Source organism: Pagrus pagrus, assembly GCF_965226575.1.
Source record: "Pagrus pagrus genome assembly, chromosome: 19".
NCBI classification, from domain to species: Eukaryota; Metazoa; Chordata; class Actinopteri; order Spariformes; family Sparidae; genus Pagrus; species Pagrus pagrus.
Genome location: NC_140203.1, coordinates 3,216,901 through 3,238,025, shown reverse-complemented (window position 1 = coordinate 3,238,025; position 21,125 = coordinate 3,216,901). Strand labels below are relative to the sequence as shown.

General features: G+C 41.6%; 1 protein-coding gene across 9 annotated transcripts in view; it reads right to left on the bottom strand.

The window, feature by feature from the left end:
* Nucleotides 1-21,125, bottom strand: part of camk2b2 (calcium/calmodulin-dependent protein kinase (CaM kinase) II beta 2) — a 44,157-nt gene that overhangs the window by 13,544 nt on the left and 9,488 nt on the right. For 3 of the 9 annotated variants that reach the window (XM_084383359.1, XM_084383364.1, XM_084383363.1), the window contains exons 6-14: nucleotides 18,116-18,188; nucleotides 13,169-13,271; nucleotides 11,114-11,197; nucleotides 10,932-11,026; nucleotides 10,706-10,828; nucleotides 8,486-8,569; nucleotides 6,735-6,777; nucleotides 5,487-5,558; nucleotides 4,389-4,423 (exon numbers count right to left, since the gene is read on the bottom strand). In XM_084383359.1, the coding sequence (XP_084239485.1) occupies nucleotides 4,389-4,423; nucleotides 5,487-5,558; nucleotides 6,735-6,777; nucleotides 8,486-8,569; nucleotides 10,706-10,828; nucleotides 10,932-11,026; nucleotides 11,114-11,197; nucleotides 13,169-13,271; nucleotides 18,116-18,188 (712 nt within the window). Of the gene's footprint in view, nucleotides 1-4,388; nucleotides 4,427-5,486; nucleotides 5,559-6,734; nucleotides 6,778-8,485; nucleotides 8,570-10,705; nucleotides 10,829-10,931; nucleotides 11,027-11,113; nucleotides 11,198-13,168; nucleotides 13,272-18,115; nucleotides 18,189-18,916; nucleotides 18,990-21,125 lie in introns of all 9 variants that reach the window. The other 6 variants (XM_084383358.1, XM_084383362.1, XM_084383360.1 and 3 more) reach the window with 3 other exon arrangements.

Below are 21,125 nucleotides of genomic sequence, written 5' to 3'. Positions count from 1 at the left end.
AGGAAATGGAGGAAAGTGGTTTGTTCGGCTCACATCACAATTACATCCTCCATCTGGGGAGCGCAGCCCTGCGAGTCCACCATTACTTTTATCTGAGTCACCGTCTGACTCAACAAACATCATTTCACATTTACATACTGAGGTCTCGTTCACCTGCTCTTAACACCAGCGCTATAAAAAAAAAAGATGCCTTTGTTCAATTTGGCTTTAAAAAAAGTGAAAATCAATGTGAAGCTAAAAGACTGAACATGTCAGCCAGTTGTTCTCATGTAAAAGGTAACTCTCCAACAAAAAAAGCGACTTTATGAAATGTAATTAAAGCAGCATTAATTGATTTTTTGGCCACATGCTATTTTCCAGCGTCTCCTCTGGTGCTTAGTGAAGTTGGTAACACTGGGGATCGTGAGCTGTAGTTTCCCCAGTAAACACACCGCCCTCTTCGGCCGTTGCTGTAGCTCTTCTCGGGTTCCTCCTCCAGAGCTGGCAGCCCGGTGCCAAGCGCCGCCTTGCCAAAACCGAGTACGTTCGAGCACGACTGGTCCTCTCTGCCTAGCCCGGAGGCAGAGCTGCTAGCCGAAGGGGTTGGTGTGTTTAAAGGGGAAAGCACAGCAATCGACTCACCGCCGCCAGCAATGCAGACAACCATAAATCACCCTTTAATTTGGGTGTAAAAGATCAAGAAAATAGTCCTTTTCTTGTCATGACTTCCATATTAGGGCCATCATTTCCCTCTAAGGATGCGAAAGTAGTTGATTGGCAACTATTATAACTACTGTTGATTGCCGTTAGTTATTGAACCAACTTGGCATTAGGTGAGCATATTTCTAGGAAATTGCTGGAAACTGATCTGACTTTATGAAACAAGTGGAGAGAGTGAAAGGAGAGAGGGAGCCTCCGCTGATGCAGAGATACTGAAATAGCTCCGGGGTTGTGAGCACTTGTGTGACGTCAGGGTGCAGCAAAGGAGAAGCTGTGATTATGTAATGATAGATTAATCATCTGGCGGGAAATAATCTGAGATTAGCATCAGGGCCACACGAGGAGAGAGGGGAGGGGCAGGGAGCAGAGGAAGAGAGGAAGAGGAGAGGGTGAAGTGGTGAAAGGAGATGCAGGTTAATGACGGAGAGTGTGTCACAGAGAAGCAGGTCAAGAGAGACTGAAAGAGAAGCAGCGACTGAATGTTTCGCTATTAAATATTATTTCAAAGAAGGTACTGCGGAAGGTACAGTGCTCCCAAAATCTTCTTTCTTTCATAAAGTAAGTTATTATCTCCTGCAAAACAAAATCATCGTGCACTTAAAGTAATTATCTTGTGCAAGCATCTTTTGTCTTTTGCAACAAGATCCATATCGTCTGCACATAAAGTAATTATCTTTGGGCGAGTGTATCTTTAGCGCCCAAGCTCATATCTAGTATCATCTCGTGTGAGTACACATCTTGTGCAGTACAAATACGGTCTGAATGTTTTGCACACACTTTATTGTCTTATTTAAACAAGATCCATATTTCCTACACAGAAAATATTATCTTGCGTGATCAAGATCGAGCTCTTTTGGGGATTGAGATATGAATCTTGTACAAACAAGATTCATATCTTGCGCACAAACATCTACAAGCTATTTTTTCATGCCAGTCGGCCCCATGTCTTTAGCTTACAAGTCGTTATTTTGTTTTAAAAATATCCACATCGTATGAACACAAGATCCATATCTTGAGCGCATTAAGTTATAATATTGTGCGAATGTGATCTCGACCATCGTTACACACAAGTTTTCTTGTGAGAACCAGATCCAAATCTTAACTGGGAACAAGTTATTGAAGTCTGGGACAGCTTCCTTTCACTTATTATGCTTCTAAAAGTAGCTCTAGACCCATATGTGCAGTTAGTTTCTTTAATGAGCACACAGTTATATCTTGTTCCTACAAAATAAAACAAATATCATCCTCTGGGACTTGAGGAGCGCCGTAAAAAGGGTTTGTACATAACATTCTGCATCGAAGACAAATTTAAACAATCATCGAGTTACACAGACGCTTCACACTGACTCATGCAAACACATGCATGATAACACAGTGAACACATACCACACACACACATGAACATACATTTCCAACAGTGCAGAGTGCATGACTGTACACAGACAACAGAGCAGCGATAACGTCAGTCGTGTTGAGTCACTGCAGATTCAGCGTCTGAGATTCCTCATCAGGAAATGAAACATTGAGGGAAAAACCAATAATTTAATGAGCTTCGCTTTTGGCACCGGCAAATATTCTGGGTGAAGAGTGTCTGCAGTGGGATGATGCAAAAGAGCCAGCTGTGCCAAACTGAGGTAACGCCAGCCAATCAGAGAGCAGATACCGACCTTCAAAATAAAAGCCTGAAAAACCCTCGTCATATTAGGTTACCCAATGGTTTGTTTGTTTATCGGTTCGTCAGCAAGATTACACACAAACTACTGAGCTCATTTCCTTAAATGTTAACTCGTTAATTTCTTAATTTTAAGTGTCTTTCAGAAGAAATCAGGCCTAAAATTTGATTTGAGATCTCAGATCTGACGAGCTCGAGTTTGATATTGAATGAAGTTTGACTGAATAAAAGGAGACTGTCATTCTAGTTATTAGTATTATCATTGTTTTAAAACTTTGAAAAGTTGCCAATTCAAGTCTTTGAAATATAACATCTTTGTAATAGACTATTTATGATACGAAAAACGACTTTACTGTCAGTTTGTCAGGTTACACTGAAATTCATTTTGCAGCCTCAGGCAGCTCCGCTCAGGAAGTTTACACACAAATTAGACAAACAGTTAACAAACGGCACATATTCATAAAAGTACATCGAACAGTCATGACCATGAAACGAACATGTGTTATATGTGCATCTGTATGTTCAACCTGTGTGGAAACTTCTTGAATGTAAATGCCTGAGAAAGTTGTATGTCTTGTATTAAATATGTCTTGTTTGATATGTTGTGTTTTGTTGGACCTCAGGAGGAGAAGCTGCGACATTAATGGAGATCCAAATAAACAAAGACATTTCTACAATGATGGATGTTAACTGATTCAGCTGAACTACACGATAAGCAAATGTTTTTATTTATCTGCTGTGGCGCCCTCAATCCAGCCGCTCTTACTGGGACCCGCACAGTATTGAATCATTTCACATTACTTGACATTTAGAAGGCTAATTAAGAAGAAACGAGTCGGTCGTCTTTACTTTTTGTTTGTTTTTACAAACATTTATAGTCACAGTGTTGCACAGATGTTGCTCAATCGCTTTTGAAAGACTTTTGTTTCGTGTTTTGGTCTCAAATACGTTTATTCAAAAGCACATTTTAAGGAATACTGCAAAAAAACTGTTTATTTATATCGATATCAGAACCTTCCACTCACTCGTGTCGCTATTGTTCTGTTGGGCTCTAGTGTTTTGTTGCGTGTGGACCTCAGGAAGAGCAGCTGCGACCTTTCTACAGTGATGAATGTTGAATGTGGTACTTGGTTCAGCTGAACGACAAGACAATACTCCACCCGACAAAATACCAGGAAAGTGTTTGTCATCCTTACTTTTTGTTTGTTTTAATATACATATATTATGTTTATTTTATGATTGTTACATAAGTGCTGGCAAACAGGATTTATTTTTTTAAAAGTAAACATATTTTAGGGTTAAACTTCTTGAGTAAATACTGGATATTAAGTATTGTCTGACTTTTCTATGTCCAGCCGTATTTTTGACGCTAATTAATCAAGTCCAGGCCAGTTAAAGCTGTTAAGGTGCACAAAACAAACACACCTCTTCAGTAACGTCATGTTACTTCCACATCAGTTATTGATGAACTGATTATCTGATTATTTAAGGTTTATTTTTATATTTCAGTACTTTTCTTAGTACTTTATATATTGTATTCTTACGTACTCTACTCTTTAAATCTTGTTTATATCTACAGTAAAGTTGATATTTTCTATTCTAGGTGGAGCAATGTCCACCACTGGGATTAATAAAGTATTTCTGATTCTGATTCTGATCTGATAAATCGCATATTTAGGATCATTACTCAGTGTGGTGTGAATCAATGAATGCAAAAGATCATTCCTGTTTCTGTCTTCACTGAGACAAAATGAGTCGATGCTGTAAGATGACAGGAAATGACGCCTCGTAGGCCAAAAACAATATCTTTTAAAACATTAAAGTGAGCGCTATACAGCTCTTGACCAAAATCAAATCACCTTGAACGCCTCTCTCTCTGTCTCTCTCTCTGCCTTTTGCATTGAAATATTCATGGAATAATAAAAGTCGTTGTGAAACACAAAAGGACGTCTGAGCAGAGGGAAGGGCAGCCAGGCATATAAAGAGGAAACAAAGCGAACGAAAGCGGCTAGCTTACCTTGACATCAGCCTTCTTGTTGAGGAGACTCTTGGCTGCTGCGGAGAGGCAGAACGACACACCCTCAGACGGAAGAGTACACATCATACACCTTCAGATGACCACAGCGCTCTGAATCTGCATGCATTGGCTACAAAAAAAAACTTCACCTCGAGAAGAAACGAACATGCAGACCACAAAGTGAGTGACAGTGCTTATCTCTCCATGTGTCCTCCCTTTCTCCACCCTTAAAGGGGAGAAAACCGCCGGACCGAACTCATCCCTCCCTCTAAAAAAAAAAAAAAACCCTCCCTCCGTCCTGTAAAAAGACATTAAAACCCCCCCCCCAACGCATAAACACACACTGACACACACACACATCCAACTGGCACCTCCTAACCCTGATCCACTGCCCAAAACATTAGATAAGCAGAGGGCAGCAGGCATGAAAAAAAAAGTCAAACTAATTCTCCATATAATCCAGATACACTCACACACAGATGCACGCACAGGCACAGATAGAGGGGAAGGGATTAGGAGGGGAAGTGGGATGGAGATGCAGGTATGTGATAATGGGTTTTGTTAATCTCACGAGTGGGCTGGATTAGCTGGAATCACTACAGCGTTCATTGATGGGCAGGGAGTTGTAGCTTTAATGTAGGGTAAAAAAATAAATAAATAAACACCCAGAAGCTTTAAAGTGTTGTTCTGTCAAACCAATCAAACAGCCTCAACTTTGAAAAGCTAGACCCCAACGCATGCCTCCGTCCTATCGCATCTGACCCCAGGCGCACCGTCCCGCATGCAATTTGTCCCCGAGGGCATGTGACCATATTGCACAACAGAGAAGATATCTGTGCAGTAATACCATCCCCTCCCAGATGAGAGATGAGGCTGCTTACCTTGGCAAACATTCGAGAAAGCATTAGAGGAAGAGGGTGGGGGGAAGATTTAGGAGGAGAGATTAAAACAAGCTGAGGGAGTTAGAGGGAGTGTGTGATGTTGTGACTCCGGGGGGGATTTTCCGTTTAATCACGTCCGCCGCAAGTTCGGCGAGAGGAACGGATGTGAAGTTAGGAGAGGAGAGGTCAAACAGAAGATGTGTGAGCGGCGGTTTACCTTGCTCCACGATGCCAGCGGTGGTTCCTGCCACGGCGCTGACGGAGGCCGGGGCTGTAGTCTGCCGACCGACTGAGACACAGACGAGAGGGAGGAAGAAGAGATGAGGAGGAGGAGGAGGAGGAAGATACTTTAGGATATACTGCTGGAGATAATCTACATATTTATTATTTCTTACAGGCAACAAGTCTCAACGTATTTTCTGTCCCGTGTGTGGCTCTTCCAAAAAAACTAACTGATTTCTGGGTTTCCTCACTCTATTGCCAGTTAAATCTGAAACTTCTTTTTATTATTATATCATCATAATCGAGCTCAGATGGTTTACTCCACCACATGTCGGAGGCAAATATTGCACCTTTTACTTTGCTATATTTCCTTGAGAACAAAGTGATGAACATGACTGAGACAAACAGGTTTTTTGCCTCAGTAAGTTACTGAAGTTTCAATCGTCCACATGTTTGTAAAGGCAACCGAGGGAGACTTGAATAATACAGTAATATAATAAAGTGAATAATACATGGAAATGACTACAAATGATTACATAGAGCCTCTTTTATCATATACTTTTGTACATGTAAGTTAAGTTTTGATTGGAGAAATGCTTTTTTCTTTTCTACTTTTACTTCAGTATCAGTCTGAGTACTTCTTCGAACGCCGGTGTTTCTTGCGACTCTCCTCCAGACATCCCGTCTCTCCAGCAGAGAGTCTGACAGCAGCTTCTCACGGCTGGTTAGCTCTGACTATCAGCTCCGTGTCTGCGTCCACGCTACACTGAGCGCCCGTCAGTCAGCATCCGACCGTAGCCTCCTACAGTCGCTGCTCCTTTTCTCCTCTGATGCGTTTTGTAAATATTCTCGCAGAGACCAAATTAAGTTACGTGCGACACTGAATATGAATAAGCTGTTTACAGAGAAATGTTTATTACTTCTGTGCGTTTTGATTGATCAGATGTTTCTGCCTGTCGTCAAAGGAAGCGGCTCAGAGTCTCGAACCGATTCGAGGACCGGAGAAAACGAGTTAAACGTACGAGATTGCGGCCGAGGAGGCGCAAAAAACCGAGCAGATATCTCTGCGGCGTTTCCTGCTTACTCTAACACTGCCGCCCATCAACCTGCTGCGTGTGTGTGTATGTGTGTGTATGTGTGAAGAGATGGCAGAAGACAGATGGCATGTCATCCTGTCCTCCTCTCCCGCTCAGGGCGCCGACATGTTCCCTCGAGTGTCGTCTTTTCAACGAGCGGCACTCACCAGAGAAGTTCCTGGAGACGAGCATGGTGGTCAGAATGGCCCCCTGCGGAGGAAGAGGAGAAGACGAGGGTGAATAATAATAACAAGGATCCTGGGCTTGTATTAATAATCTTCCCTTTAAGTTGAGGAGCTAGATTCTGGTAAAGACGAAAGACGTTCACAAAGCATCTTAGCCCTAAAGAGAGCTTTTAAGGTCAAAAGCTGTGAGGAGTAATGAGGAGGACTTTTAAGAGCCTTAAGAGTTTCGTAAGCGGAGGAGAAAATGGTGGAAAGACAAAGAGGGAGATTAAATGAGGCGCTACACTTTGGATCTTGGAGAGATAATGTGGCCGATCTCACAAGAGCTTTTTAAATAAATGTGACACACCTCAACAGGCTCAAAGGTTTCGGTCCCTTCCTAAGGTGCTCTGAAGCTTGGTGAGGTTTGGACCTCTCTGAGAGTAATCTCAAAATGTTTGTGAACACGGCTCCTGGTTACTTTTACGTCGGAGTCACAACCGCGAACTGACTACACTTTCAACACGACACGAGTCTGAATTAAACACTGTAAGAGGTTGAAAAACGGAGAGAAAGAAGAGCATTAAATCAGTCAAATACACCATGAAGCTCGTTGTAGATAACTAGAGAACCGAGAATGGACTTTTATTTCAATGCCGTTATCAAACAATAGCGAGAAAACAAGCTTTGCCATCTCAACATAACAAGATAATAACCCGTCACCATGAGAAAACAAAAGGTTGTTTCCTTTTACGTTTTCATTTGTGTCCATTTGTTTGTGAGGTGGTCGGTTTGTCAGCAAATGCATCGAGACCGAGACGAGACAAAGACTTTAAAGGGTTGAGAGTGAATCAAGACCAAGACCTCTTTCGCTGCCATCTGTGTGTGTAAGTGTAACATGAGGAATATCTTGATAAAATCATTAAAAATCATTGTAAAGGTTAATTTCATGTGTGGGAATTTGACTTTGTTTTCTACGAGCAGCAAATACAAACATGAAGGAGCTGAAATCAACTGACTCAACACTCCTTTTTCATGTTTAACCATCCACCTAACTTGACAGACATTTCTTGGAAAACTCAAGTCTTGGAAAGGGTTAAAATCCAGACGATAACGCCGTCTACTCCGAGACGAGACCTTCATAAGGTGGTCTTGAAAACCGAGGCCGATCTACGACACCAGCTTCGTGTTATTCAAAGCTTGTGCAGATTCTATAAAACAGGCTGCAGAAATCTCTCTGTAACAACATTAGATGATGAAACTGATGCGAAAGTGGATTCACTAATGAGAAACTGGTGTCACGGCATCAATCGCGCTCGAGATGATCATTAAAGCTTCAATAGTTTTAAAATCCATCAGCGATGAAGCCCGAGCGACGAGAAAACACTCTCTCTCTCTCTGTCTCACTTCAAATAAGCTTAATTGGCGTGACTACTAAAGTTTTATGATTACCAAAGATAAATTACATTTTATACTAGAGAGAAAATAATTACAACACTGCAAGATCACTCTCCTCCTCACACATCAGGTGCCAAATATCGCACAAAGACTGGAGAGCTTTCTGAAAATGAGCCTGAATGACAAAAAGCCGTCACAGTTGCATATTTAACATCTGAAAGCGGCTTTAAACGGACAAGAAAGGGGGGAAATCTGTGGTGTTAACGGACTCATGTTCACCAGTTTATCAGTTTATCTCACATACTGTAGAGGAGATACATTTGTTTTTTTATCTTAAATCAGAGATATCTTCACACCTTGAGTTTCCTCCTGGCGTTAAACTTCTTCAGGCACTCGACCGTCTCCTGTCTGTGCATCATGGAGGCCACCGTGGAGCGTTGCTGTGGAGAGACACGGAGAGAGAACGAGAGGCTGAAAATAAAACATCAGAGAGGAGAAGCTCTGACAGTGACAGGTTTATGTGGGCAGGAGCTGTCGGAGATACTCGCTTCCCTCAAATGTGTTGATTCTGAGGATCTTTAGGTGACGACATTTTTGGCAAAGAAAAAACCCCCCGGAGCTGAATACATTCAGCTCGGCTTTATGTCGTCCTGACAATCATCAGCCTTATGTATAGTCATGCTGTTTTATAATACAGTATGTGATAGGACATATGACAGAGGGAAGGCTGCTGGCAGACGCATAATACAGCCTTGAAATGTGGTGGAGGAAGATCCTTTATTCAAAGGTCCAGCGTGTAGGAATGTAACATTCATAATCAGGTTTTAATTTGTCTGCAATCACCTGGTCTTTGTTCTTTGTCTTTAATCAAGTTTCGTTGTTTTTATCTCGACTGTGAAATGTTTGTAGGTCCGTCTGGTGTCACCGCGTTGGCGTTGGTTGCGCCCAGAACGTCCTAATTAACATTGTTTCCACGAACTTATTCACAAACGACCAATCAACTCGTGTCAACATCATAATTAATGTTCATTTAAAGTTAGGAAAAAAACGAAACGGTCCACGTACGCGGAAAGTTGTTGTGGCTGAGGTGGGAAGCAACGAGTACAAACTCTTCATCACTGAACTTAAGTTTTTAAGACTTCTCCTTCCTACATCTGAACACAAATATCTGAACTTTCTCCTCCTTACATTTTAAAAACATGCTTGTAACTTTAGTTTGAATGCATTTGAGGGGAATTATTGATTGTATTAATTACACTTCATAAAAAAGGCATAATTATGTAGCAAAACACAAAACTAAGAGTTGAATGTTGAAGAAAACTTTTCCCCTTTCCTTCAGTGTGTCATTCAGGTTCTTGTGCATGTAAAAGATCTTCAAAAAGTTCAAAAGGTCAAAGAAGCTCCTCTTTCCCACAGGAAACACTGCTCCTGAAATGCCTCACCACTAGTCCTTTAATTCTGTGACTTTGTGACATCACACTACACGTCACCTTGTCACATACATGCGTAATTTACGCCTGGCAGCTAGTTTTGGCGCGTAAGAATTGATTTAGCACAGCTGCTCTGTTGTTGTAAGCTGTGTTGGGTCAGGCATGTGTGATCCGACCAATCAGAGGAGACTCGGTATTCAGGAGGGCGGGCCTTAAAGAGACAGCAGCCAAAACAGAGCGTCTCAGGAGGAACAGTGTGAGGAAACTGATGCGTTTTTTGAGCATTAAAGCATGTAAACCTGTTCTAGTAGTAACTTAATATAAAATTATTATTATGTCTCCTTTAAGAGTGACCAAATAACCTTTAATTAGGTCTTTAAAACTCATATTTTTGACATTGTAAAGTGAAATCTTGCTTATAACTAATAAACTAGCAATACTATATATATAAGCAGTAATTAGGAGGTTATTGAGGATAAACTGGCATTAATAAGTCTGTTATAATGACTCATTAAGAGCCAAAATGCCTTTAATATGCATGCTAATAAACAGTTAGTCAATACTTAGTATGTGTACCCTGATATAAAGTGCTAGCATTAGATCCAGTACTTTTAAATGTGTTTTTTAGGCTGGGCCGGATGTTTTTTCAGTTCTTGCCCACAGCTGGCATCAATAAGAAGACCTGCTGTAAACACATTTAGATTGTTGACTGTTTACAGAGTCTCTGTTATGATTTATATAACGTTTCTGTGACATTTCAAACACCGCTGGTTATTAGATAAATGTCAGAAAAAGGGCTTCTGCCTCAAAACTATAACCGAAACTGAGATAAACACTTTTAACTGCACATATCAGAGCAGCCCGGGCGCAGCGGTAAGCCGGTGGCGAAGAGGAAATAGACGCGCTCATCCGCTCACACACACTTTGCTCTTTTGCCCTCCTGTGTAACACTGACGATAATCTGACCGCGTATCTGCACGTATCACAGATTGCATGTTTGGAAACAGATGGTGCTCATATTTGGCAGCTCGGGACAGATGTTCACAAACTTGTTGTCGGAGGATTTACAAATGACAAAATTGTTGGGAGTATCAGACGGAGGTCACGAAGTATCGATGGATGTGTATGTACAGTACGGGTACTTACGCAGACCCATGGGTGCTTCAGAGCCTCCTGGGCGGTGATCCTCTTGGCTGGGTTGATCGTCAGCATCTGGTTGATCAGATTTTTGGCCTCGGGAGTCACCGTGTCCCACTCCGGGGAGGGGAACTAAAAGTGCACAGACACCCATACATTCCCACACATTCACTAAACATGAGCAACACAGCGTCACAATGATGTGAAGCGAGAGAAAGGATGATCGCTGGCTCACGTCGTACGCCCCGGCTTTGATCTGCTGGTAGAGTTTGTGCTGGTCCTCGTCCCAGAACGGAGGGTATCCAACCAGGAGAATATAGAGGATCACACCTACGCACAAACACACAACCTATGTCTGAGCGACAAGAAGGCGAGAGAGGAGGCGGCGGTGAACAAACACACAGACAATGAGCTTACCGCATGCCCAGATGTCTACTGGTTTACCATACGCCTCCTTCCTCAGAACCTCTGGGGACAAGTAGCCGGGAGTCCCTGCAAAGCCTGCACACACACACACACACACACACACACACACACACACACACACACACACACATTAGAGTCCAGTTTCTGGTAAATAAGTGTGTTTTGTAAGCAGGTTTTACATAAGAAACCACACAGCCTGAGGAGAGTGTCCTCCTGAGAAGAACAACAGCGTCAGTCGTCTCAAAACCACGTTTACCTTCACGTGGTTATTCTTGGTAAAATAACGGGAGCAAAGGAGGAAGTCAGGTGAGGTGATAAATCTGACTTTGACACAGGAGACCCACCGATCTGACAAGAAACATTGATTGGAAAACTTGATTTGGGGATATAATTATCTAAATGTGCAGCTCTTCTTACGTAATCAGACTGAACGGATAAAATTTTTGATTGTGAAACAAGTCATTTTGTGACGCTCAAAAACATTTATCCAGCATTTCACTGCTTCTTCTTCGATGATGTAAGCTACAGTAATAGGTAAAAGTCTTTTGGGGCCCCAGTGCATCACGTGACGTCGTCATTACACAGTTTGACCACTATGAAAGTTGGCTTCAAAGCCTGAAGCTCTTCCTGGGGGCTTTGGGAGATCGCTGATTGTTTCTTGTTAGAAAGGAAACAGGAAGGAAAAGTTCACCCAGAAATGACAATTCAGTCATTATCTCCTCGACCACATGCTGATGGAAAGTCAGGTGAGGTTTCTCATAGTGCACAAAACCTTTCTGGAGCTTCACAGCAAAACAGCGTATCAGCATTCTCCTAAACAACTGAAGAAGCTGGAGACTTGTTTTAAGATGTAAGAAAACAACCATAAAATACATGAAGTGGCTCCACACAGCTCGACTGGCATAATCCAAGTGTCTAGAAGCTCTGAGGACCCAAATTGATATGAAAAGACGTTATTTAAACCCTTTAATAAGCTGAAATCTTGGTTAGCACGCGTGAGCTCTACGGCACATTGAGGGTGTCCAGAAATGTTTTGTGGACGACGAAACTTCACCTGACTTTCCCATCAGCGTCGCGGGGGAGGAGATGATGACTGAATTTACATTATTAGGTCGAACTTTTCCTTTTAACTATTTCCCGTCTAAAACTGTCCAGTTAAAACTTCTTAATTTAGTGTTTATTATCTGTGAAACAGTGACTGAAGGGGATTTCTGAGGCGGGTTTATAGGGTGATTTTATACGCAGTCTCAGAGCCACTGCACCGACTGCATTATGAAAATGTGTCTTAATGTAAAGTCAGAGCTTTCAGCTTGCTGCAGCCTCTTTGTAATAGATCATATTGGCTCTGAGTCAAAGTAAGTTTCACAAAGTCGCTGAGTGCATTTGGCTCAAATCAGGCAGTTAAACTATCCTAAAAAATCCCGCAGTCAGTATCCTCGGCAGAGACGAGATGTAGAACCTGGAAAAGATCAAGAAAAGAGCCCCTTTCCGTCAGATGAGATAAATCTAATATTAGAGGAAGAGGAGGCAAAAAAAAAATCCCTTCTTGTTAGCCAGACTCAAGGGAACGCTGACAGAAAGGATGAAAAATGACACGATGGATGAACAGTCCTGTGGAAGCATTCTCACTTTTCTCCATCAGGATGTTTCGCAGTGTTCAGTGTGACAGCTCGGAGCTGTCAGGATACAGAAGCCTTCATGATGAAGAGGAGGAGGAAGAAGAAGAGGAGGAGGGCTGATGTTACTGTACGAAGAAAACATCAGGCTTCTTGACACTATCTGATTCTAACATATGTGTGGAACAGGTACTCGTTGACCTACGATTGATTTAAAGTTCACCTGTGCAACACGAGAAACAAACAGACCAAAGGACGGGAAAGCAAACAAAGGGAGGAAGTGAAACATGACACCAGAGAACTACAAAATAAAACAGGAAATAACGAAACGAAAAAAACTCAAACATGACAGAAATGGGATCATCAGAGGAGCATGTGTGTGTGTGTGTGTGTGTGTGTGTGTGTGTGTGTGTGTGTGTGTGTGACATACCAAACCAGGCCTGCTGCTCTCCCTGGACCTCGATGGCCAGTCCAAAGTCGGCCAGCTTCACCGCTGCGTTCTTGCACTTGCTGGCCAGCAGCAGGTTCTCCGGCTGCGTGTTCAACACAAACACCAAACACACGTCATGTCAGCACAACTCAGACACACAACAACACACAACACCTTCAAACTCTGTGTTGTGATGTAAAAACCTCCCTCAGTGTGCCAGAGCGTTTATTGATGTGGTGGTCATGTTGGACTGTACAAAGTTTCACTGGTTGTTCAGGGAAATAAACAAATTTCCAGATAAACAACTTGGATTATTTTACTAACATCACTTGTTCCATTGTTTGTCTTGTTGTGGTTGTTTTTTGTGTCTTTATATTCATTTCTCAGCTCTGTGTGGTCATTGTTTGTCTTGTTGTGGTTGTTTTGTGTCTTTTTGTGGTTGTTTTTAGTCTCTTTCAGATCACTTTGTATCCCTTTGTGGTCAATTTTCATTTCTTTGAGATCAATTTTTCGACTTTTTTGTGGTTATTTTCTATTCTGTCATAATGTTGCTTCTTGTTGTAGTTGCTTTGTGTCCATTTATGGTCGTTTTCATCTCTGAGATCATTTTTTGGTCTCTTCATTGTTATTTTGTGTCTCTCTGAAATGGTTTTTTAATCTTTTTATAGATGTGTTTCGCCTCTTCATGGTCATCCTTTATGTCTATAGCTGTTTTTCACCTCTTTGTGTTCACTCGTGTCTCTTTGTTGTCATTTTCTGTGTTTTTACAGTTGTTTTTCAGCTTTGTGGTTGTTTCTTGTCTTTCTGTTGTTGTTTTTTGTCTATTTGAGATCATTTCTCTTGATGTATAAAGCGTATAAATGTTTGTTGCCTCTTCATGGATGTTTTTTGTGTCTGCTTGTGCTTGTTTTTCATCTCATTTTTTGTGGTTATTTTGTGTCTCTTTGTGGTCGTTTTGAATCTCTGAGATCTTGTTTTGTCTCTTTACAGTTGCTTTCCATCTCTTCGTCATCATTTTGTTTCTCTATCTAGTCTCTCGAGTCAGATTTCAGGGGGTATGCGGCACCTTTAGCCACACCTCTGGCACCGCTCCTGCGTTCAGGGGGAAAAGTTTCCTTCCCTACGTGTTTTTCATGAGTTTTGAAGGAAAACAGAAATGAAAGTGTGACAGACCGCCGAGATGCAACCAGTCAAACCCAGATCAGAGCACTAAGAATAGCTACAACAGCACACACACATTCAAAACAACACTCATACATATTCTATTACATACAATCACTGATGCGCACACACACACACACACACACACACACACACACACACTCAGCAGCCGAGACGGACAGATGGGACTTAAAAAATGCGTACAAGCCTTTTTTTTTTGCCATGTGTTTACTTGAGGAAGACCAAACACAGCTTGTCTTCTTGCAACAGTCGTGTCTTTCCTGCTCAGACGCTGATGTAACAGCACTCTGACAAACATCTACAGCCCACAGCACACACAGGGACGACAGCTCCTCGTTGTGTAACCGCTTCACGACGATAGTGATTGATTTGTGCCATCAACTGATAATCACTGCACCACGGTGGCACGCAGGCAGCTGTATGTCGAGCTCCAGCTGCAGGAGAGTCATCATGTCACCCTCTGCTGGCTGATCCAGAAACTCAATTAGAGGAGGCATGACTTGTGAACGAACGGTGGGAATACTGATGTAGGCCCTAAATCCGATTGTTTAATAAGATTTGATAAGATTAAAGCTCTCTTGTTCCTTTTTTTCTCAGATTTCACGCCACCTGGGGACAATTGTACGTCTAACACCAGAACACACAGACTCTGGATTTGAAGGAATAATTAGTCAGTTTGGAAAATATGCCCCTTTTTTTTACATTCTTCACAAGAATTTGATCAGAAAATTGATGCCATTTTCACATATGTGAAGTGAGTATAAGCTACAAATGGCAAGTGATTAGCTTAGCTTAGCATGAAGATTAGAAACAGGCTGAAACGGCTAGCCTGGCTCTGTCCAAAATGGAATAAATCAGCCAAAATACACCTCTGAAGAAATGTAAAAATGACAAAATTTTAATAACCTTAGTGACCTCCTGACCTTTCATGGGTTTATGAAACTACTGACAGTTCAATCAGCCTGAGCAGTACTTTTAAGCGCTAATTTACAAGTGTCAGCATGCTAACATGCTAATCTAACATGGTAACCATTGTCAGGGTTGGGTCAGATTTACAAATGACAAGCCTGTTTTGAAATTAATCCAAAATAACATACCATAATCCATACCATAAAAAACATTACAAAAAAATTTACTACTGTACTGATGTTAGCATGCTAACCAGCTAGCCAAGGCCTGTCCTTTCACATAATACCACTCAGAGCTGGCAGTCCGGACCGCTAGCTGCACGGCAAACTCAGGTAAATCAGCTAACGGCAGGATGTAAAGGTTACTCTGGTGATAAGATGCCAATTCTTACATATTACACCTTTAAAGACATAAATAAATATAGTCAGCTAATCCTTGACAATCCTAATCTTAGTTGGTTATAGTTAATTATTTTTGTAATCTAATTACGTTACCCCAATTACAAGTAATCTGTTGATTATAAACATTTTACCTGTTACGCATCAGCCTGTTAGCATCGTCAGTGTGAGCATGTTAGCATGCAGCCGCACAGAGCTGCTAACGTAGCTGTTGACTCCTGTTTTGGTGTGTATATATCTGTTTTTTGTTTTTGTTATGTAAAAATTGGTTAAATTATTATAATTATTATATAAATTAGGGTTTAATGTTTTTTCTGTGTCACAGGTTATTGGTAATAATCATTTGATATTTTGTCTGGGGCTACAACTAACGATCATGTTCGCAATTGATTAATCAGCTGACTATTTTCTCGATAGTACTTAATTAATTTATTCTCAGAGGAAAATTCACATTTCCCAGAAATGTTTTAACATTTTGAACTTCATCTTAAAGAAGCCAGAGCCTGTTTGGTATTTATGCTCAAATAATAATAATAATAACACGTGAGCATTTTGTAAAAAGAATAAGTGAATAAACGGTTCCTGCGGTGGTTCGAGTAAACACTTGACTGTTGTCAAGGTCAGGTTGTCTCACCTCTGAAGAACGAGTCAGAGGGTGAGCGACAAGAAGAAAAGGTACAAGAGAGTACACGGTGATCTTTCTCCTTTCTTTTCCTTCCTACATCATGAAGAAGGAGTGGGAGGATGTAGTTCACTGAGGATGAAATATCGATCCTCCTGTTATAAGTTTAATTCTCCCAGATATCTGCTCTTAGCCTCGTTTCATGAGCAACTAATGAAAACAACGACGACGACATCTCAGCATCTTTTTCCTCTGTAGTAACTTAATAAACCTCCACCGGGGAAATCATCACACCACAACCTCACAACCTTCCCCCCGCCCGGCCTCCTCTGTGTGGGACGACCTTCCCCGAAGAGTACAACTGTAATAACACCAGGTGAGCCGAGGCCCGCGTGGAGCCTGTTTCATTAAAATGTATATATACATAATAATAACATACACAGAAATATAGGAAACAAAATGTTGTTTTCAATCAAATCAAATAGTTTTTGGTGACATTTTTTTGTTTTAACCCCGTGTTAAGAATTTAGAAACAGTTTATAATCAATTAATAAATAGCTTTTAACATTATAACACATTGTAAGACAGTTGTAAGCAGACATGTTCTGCTTTTTAATTATTTGTACATGTGTGTAAATGGCTAATTGATGTTTTTTTTAACAGAAGTGTTATAAAACATTTATGAGTTGTATGTATCAGTAGGTTAGCAAACCCTTTTTAAACGTTGTCCCCCGCACTTTCTTATTAATTGTAATTAATACATTTATTACAAACCTTAATCAATTCTAATCACTTGTAAGTATTTATAGCTGTTTATACATTTGTAAGAATCATTCACAAGCACAAAAAATGTTGTTATAAACATTAAATTATTTCATCTAAGGATTGCTACATCTGTATAATTTATTAATTACTTAACCATTTATCATTATTTTTTAGAAAAACTAATTATAATAGGTGTAATTATAATAAAGCAGGTCTAATAAAAGATGCATTGACTTGTAAATGTCTTTTATTTTGTTATAAAGTATTTATTAGTGTTATCAATCATTCATTTACTGTTTATTCTTACTTCTTATTCTTATATCTTCTTACAGCTACATTATAATAAGTTTGTGTCAGCTATAAACTCTTCATTATTTATTTATATACATGTGTAGAATCACTTGTATTTATTTGCATATTTTTGAGACGGTTTTTCAGGGTGATTTAATTTCCTCTTGTCATTTTGTCGAATCAAAGCGTGTGCAGTATGTCAAGACAAATAGTTGATACATGTGCTTATAAAAACTCAAATCTAACCCATCAAAGTCCTGATTTATGTTTCTGTCGTTAAGATTTTATTTAATTACCGTATCAGTCTTGAAACAAATTAATGAACTTCAAGAGTAACTTAACGTCAGGCTGAAAAGCAGCGTTTCATGAACCTTTCTGGTCGTCACAGTGACGTCACCGTGCACTGACACACCTGCACGTACACTTCAACATCTCTGCAGCAGAAACAGGATTTCCAGCTGCTGTCAAGTTGCTCTTTCACTTGAAAGTTCAATCAAGAATCACTCTGATAAATAAAACACGGTAGCCACATTCAAAATACGTGCACAGACAGAAGAAACAAGAAGGCAAGACGCTCATGCACGTGTTGACGGATCAAGGCCGACAGACGTGCGCGGACATGCTGCGGTCAAAATATGTCTTACTGTCACTTACCAGCCTTCAGACTCAGGTACAACACTCAGACGCAGACAAACACACAACTTTAAATCCCTCCCAACACACACACACACACACACACACTTACATACACACACACACACACCCCTGCAGGTGACTCACCTTGAGGTCTCTGTGTACCACCCCCATCTGATGGCAGTGGAGCACGGCCTCCAGGATCTGCTGGATGCAATGACTGCACGCAAACAGCAGGGGGAGCAGGTTAGTCTGAGCACATTCAGCCCCCCCCCAGCTGTCACATCCATGCAGAGGCAGCAACGTCTCAATACACACCACACACACACACACACACACACACAGTATAGGAATGATGTCTCGCTGCACAAAAAAGTGTGAAGAGCGAACCTGTCTGTGAACTACGGAGGGAGAAGGTGTGCAGTTTTGCTATTTTCTGTATTAAAGAAGGAGCCAAACATTAGTCAGGCAGTGTGGGAGTGAAGCTGTGGGAGGCACTGTGTCTAACCTGCACATTCTCCTGTGTAATTTATTCAGCAACACCGCCTTTGACGAAAACACTTTAGCAGGTTTCCAAGCGTCTGAAGTAGACGCTGCTCTGCTGTTACTCCACTGAACTCTACTCTCTTTCGTGCTTACTCACTCACTCGCTCACTCTCTCTCTCACACTCTGCAAGGACCCACAGGAAATCACAATTCTGGTTCAGACCGTCTAAAATAGTGCAACAAGAGTCCCAAAAGCAAAAAAAAAAAAACCTGAAGACGGGCAGACACGCAAAAAAGAGACAGACAAGACGGACGGACAGACGGCAGGCACAGGCAGTGTTTTTTCTCTTGTAAATCACAGGCAGGAAATCAAAAACAGTGAAAACACAAGCGTGTAGAGAGCAGCCCTGGTACAGAGGGTGCAGGGCAGTGCAGCACAATGAGAGACACACACACACACACCTTGAGGTCCCTGTGCACTATGTCATGTTGGTGGGTGTAAGACACACTGTCTAGAATCTGATGGATACAGTGACTGTGGAGACAAAACGACAGGGTGAGGAGCAGATAAAAGGAGGCAACACGGGAGAGGAAACACAGAGAGCATAAAGACGAAGTCAAACAGAGAAGAACAGGGAGGAGGGAGCGTGTGACAGGAGGAGGAGGGTTGGCGTTTCACGGACGGAGAGCGTAGAGTCGGTCCACCGAAATGACAAAATAACATATTTGCTGACTCCTCGCTTCATCCTCAGAGCTCCAACAAAACAACATAGCTTTAATTTTATGACCTGGAGAAGTTGGATCTGATACGCTGACAGACAATAAGAATAATAATAATAATAATAGACAATCTTTTCCCTGATGATCTTGTTTGCTTATGTAGGCCATCAGTATTAAACTGACACTGTATTGTATTGGATATCTAATTATCTGATTTGCCGGAGGGTGTCAATTAATTCCTGATACACGGACGCCTCCAGAGCTCATCAAGTGATTCCAGTTAATACTGTCTGTTCACGGTTTCTAAATTAATGCAGCCTGTCTCCAAAACGAGTGGTGTCAACGCTTGAATATCTTTGTAGTCCTTCAGTGCATCCTCCTCTGAACACCGCAGGACGGCGACTGTAACAAACAAGCTGCAAGAAGCAGCCGAGACCGTCTGAACACAAGCGACCATCTCAAGGACTATTACTTGTACGTTAAAGTCCTGATATTGATTTGGGGACTATGACGTTGCTGGCTGGTTGTGAAATTATATGTATTTCCTGTCAAATGTTCGCAGTGTAATTGACTTTGAATCTTGCGAGCATAAAGTTAGCTTCGCGGCTAATAACTAAAGAGTAGACGTAGTCGTATCTAAGGTCCGTCCCATTTACTGGAGCCGTGAACAACATTTGGGATCGTTTCAGCTATTAGTCACACTCTCAGGTGTTGCTATGGAAACAGAAAAACTTAAGATTTTGATCACAAAACACAAGAAAATATAATTTAATGGTATTTATATTTTTTCTTTGGTACATGACCAAAGGTGACCAGGTGACCCGTCCGACACTCGGTGTGTTCTGGCCTCCATGTCGTCCTTCAACACCTCGTCGGGCTACTATCCCTCACTTCATCCTCTGGACCTTCACATGCCGACTATGACACTGTCTCTCTCTCTCTCAACCCAACCGGTCCAGGCAGATGGCCGCCCACCATTGAGTCCGGTTCTGTTCGAGGGTTCTGCCTGTTAAAAGGCTTTTTTTTTTCTTTCTCGCCACTGGCGCCAAGTGTATGAGCAAACACTTGGCGACAGCGAGGGACATGTTGGGTCTCTGCAGATAAATTAATCAAGGAGTACCGTCTAGACCTGCTCAAGGCTGAGCCGGTGTGGCTGTCATTAGGGTTTTTTTTTGTTTTTTTAAAGGATAAACCAAAGAATTGAAGGCGCGAGATGAAAAATCAAATCAAAAGTTATTATAATTCATCCTGACGAGGAACATGAAGGTCTGAACCAAATTTAATGGCGAATCCATCCGATAGATGTTGAGACGCTTCTCTCCTAACTGAATATGTAAACCTGTCGGTGGTGCCAAGTCATTAGGATACATCATCAACATAAGTACCATGAATGTGTGTATCAAACACGGGGTCAGTCCAGAAATTCATCTTCTGGGGACCAGGATGGTCTGAACCTGGATTTCAGGGAACTCAACCCATTAGTTGTTGAGATATTTCAATCTGGACCAAAGTGGTGGACAGATATCTCAAAAAACCCGGTCAGATAAAAACCACATGGCTCGACACCACAAGTGATTCAGTCAGAAAAATATGTTTCTTTTGGTATTTGGGTGAACCTGCCCTTTACAACGGGGCGGAGAGAAGAAAAGGAGGGATGGAGCGGTTCAGTGTGCAGATGGAGTACAGGGAGAAAAACTGTCAGTGAGATACTCTTGGACAGTAATCAAGCCATGCTAATCACACACCCACACACAAACACATCGAGTGACACACACACACACACACACACGCACACACACACACACGCACGCACACACACACGCACACATAATTTATGCGAAGAGAACAAGAGAGAATGAAGACAGATGAGAGGGTAGAAGAAGAAAATAACAGGGAAAGTAGAGCTTGAGAATACAGAGGAGAGAAACACGAGCACTGAACACACTGAGAT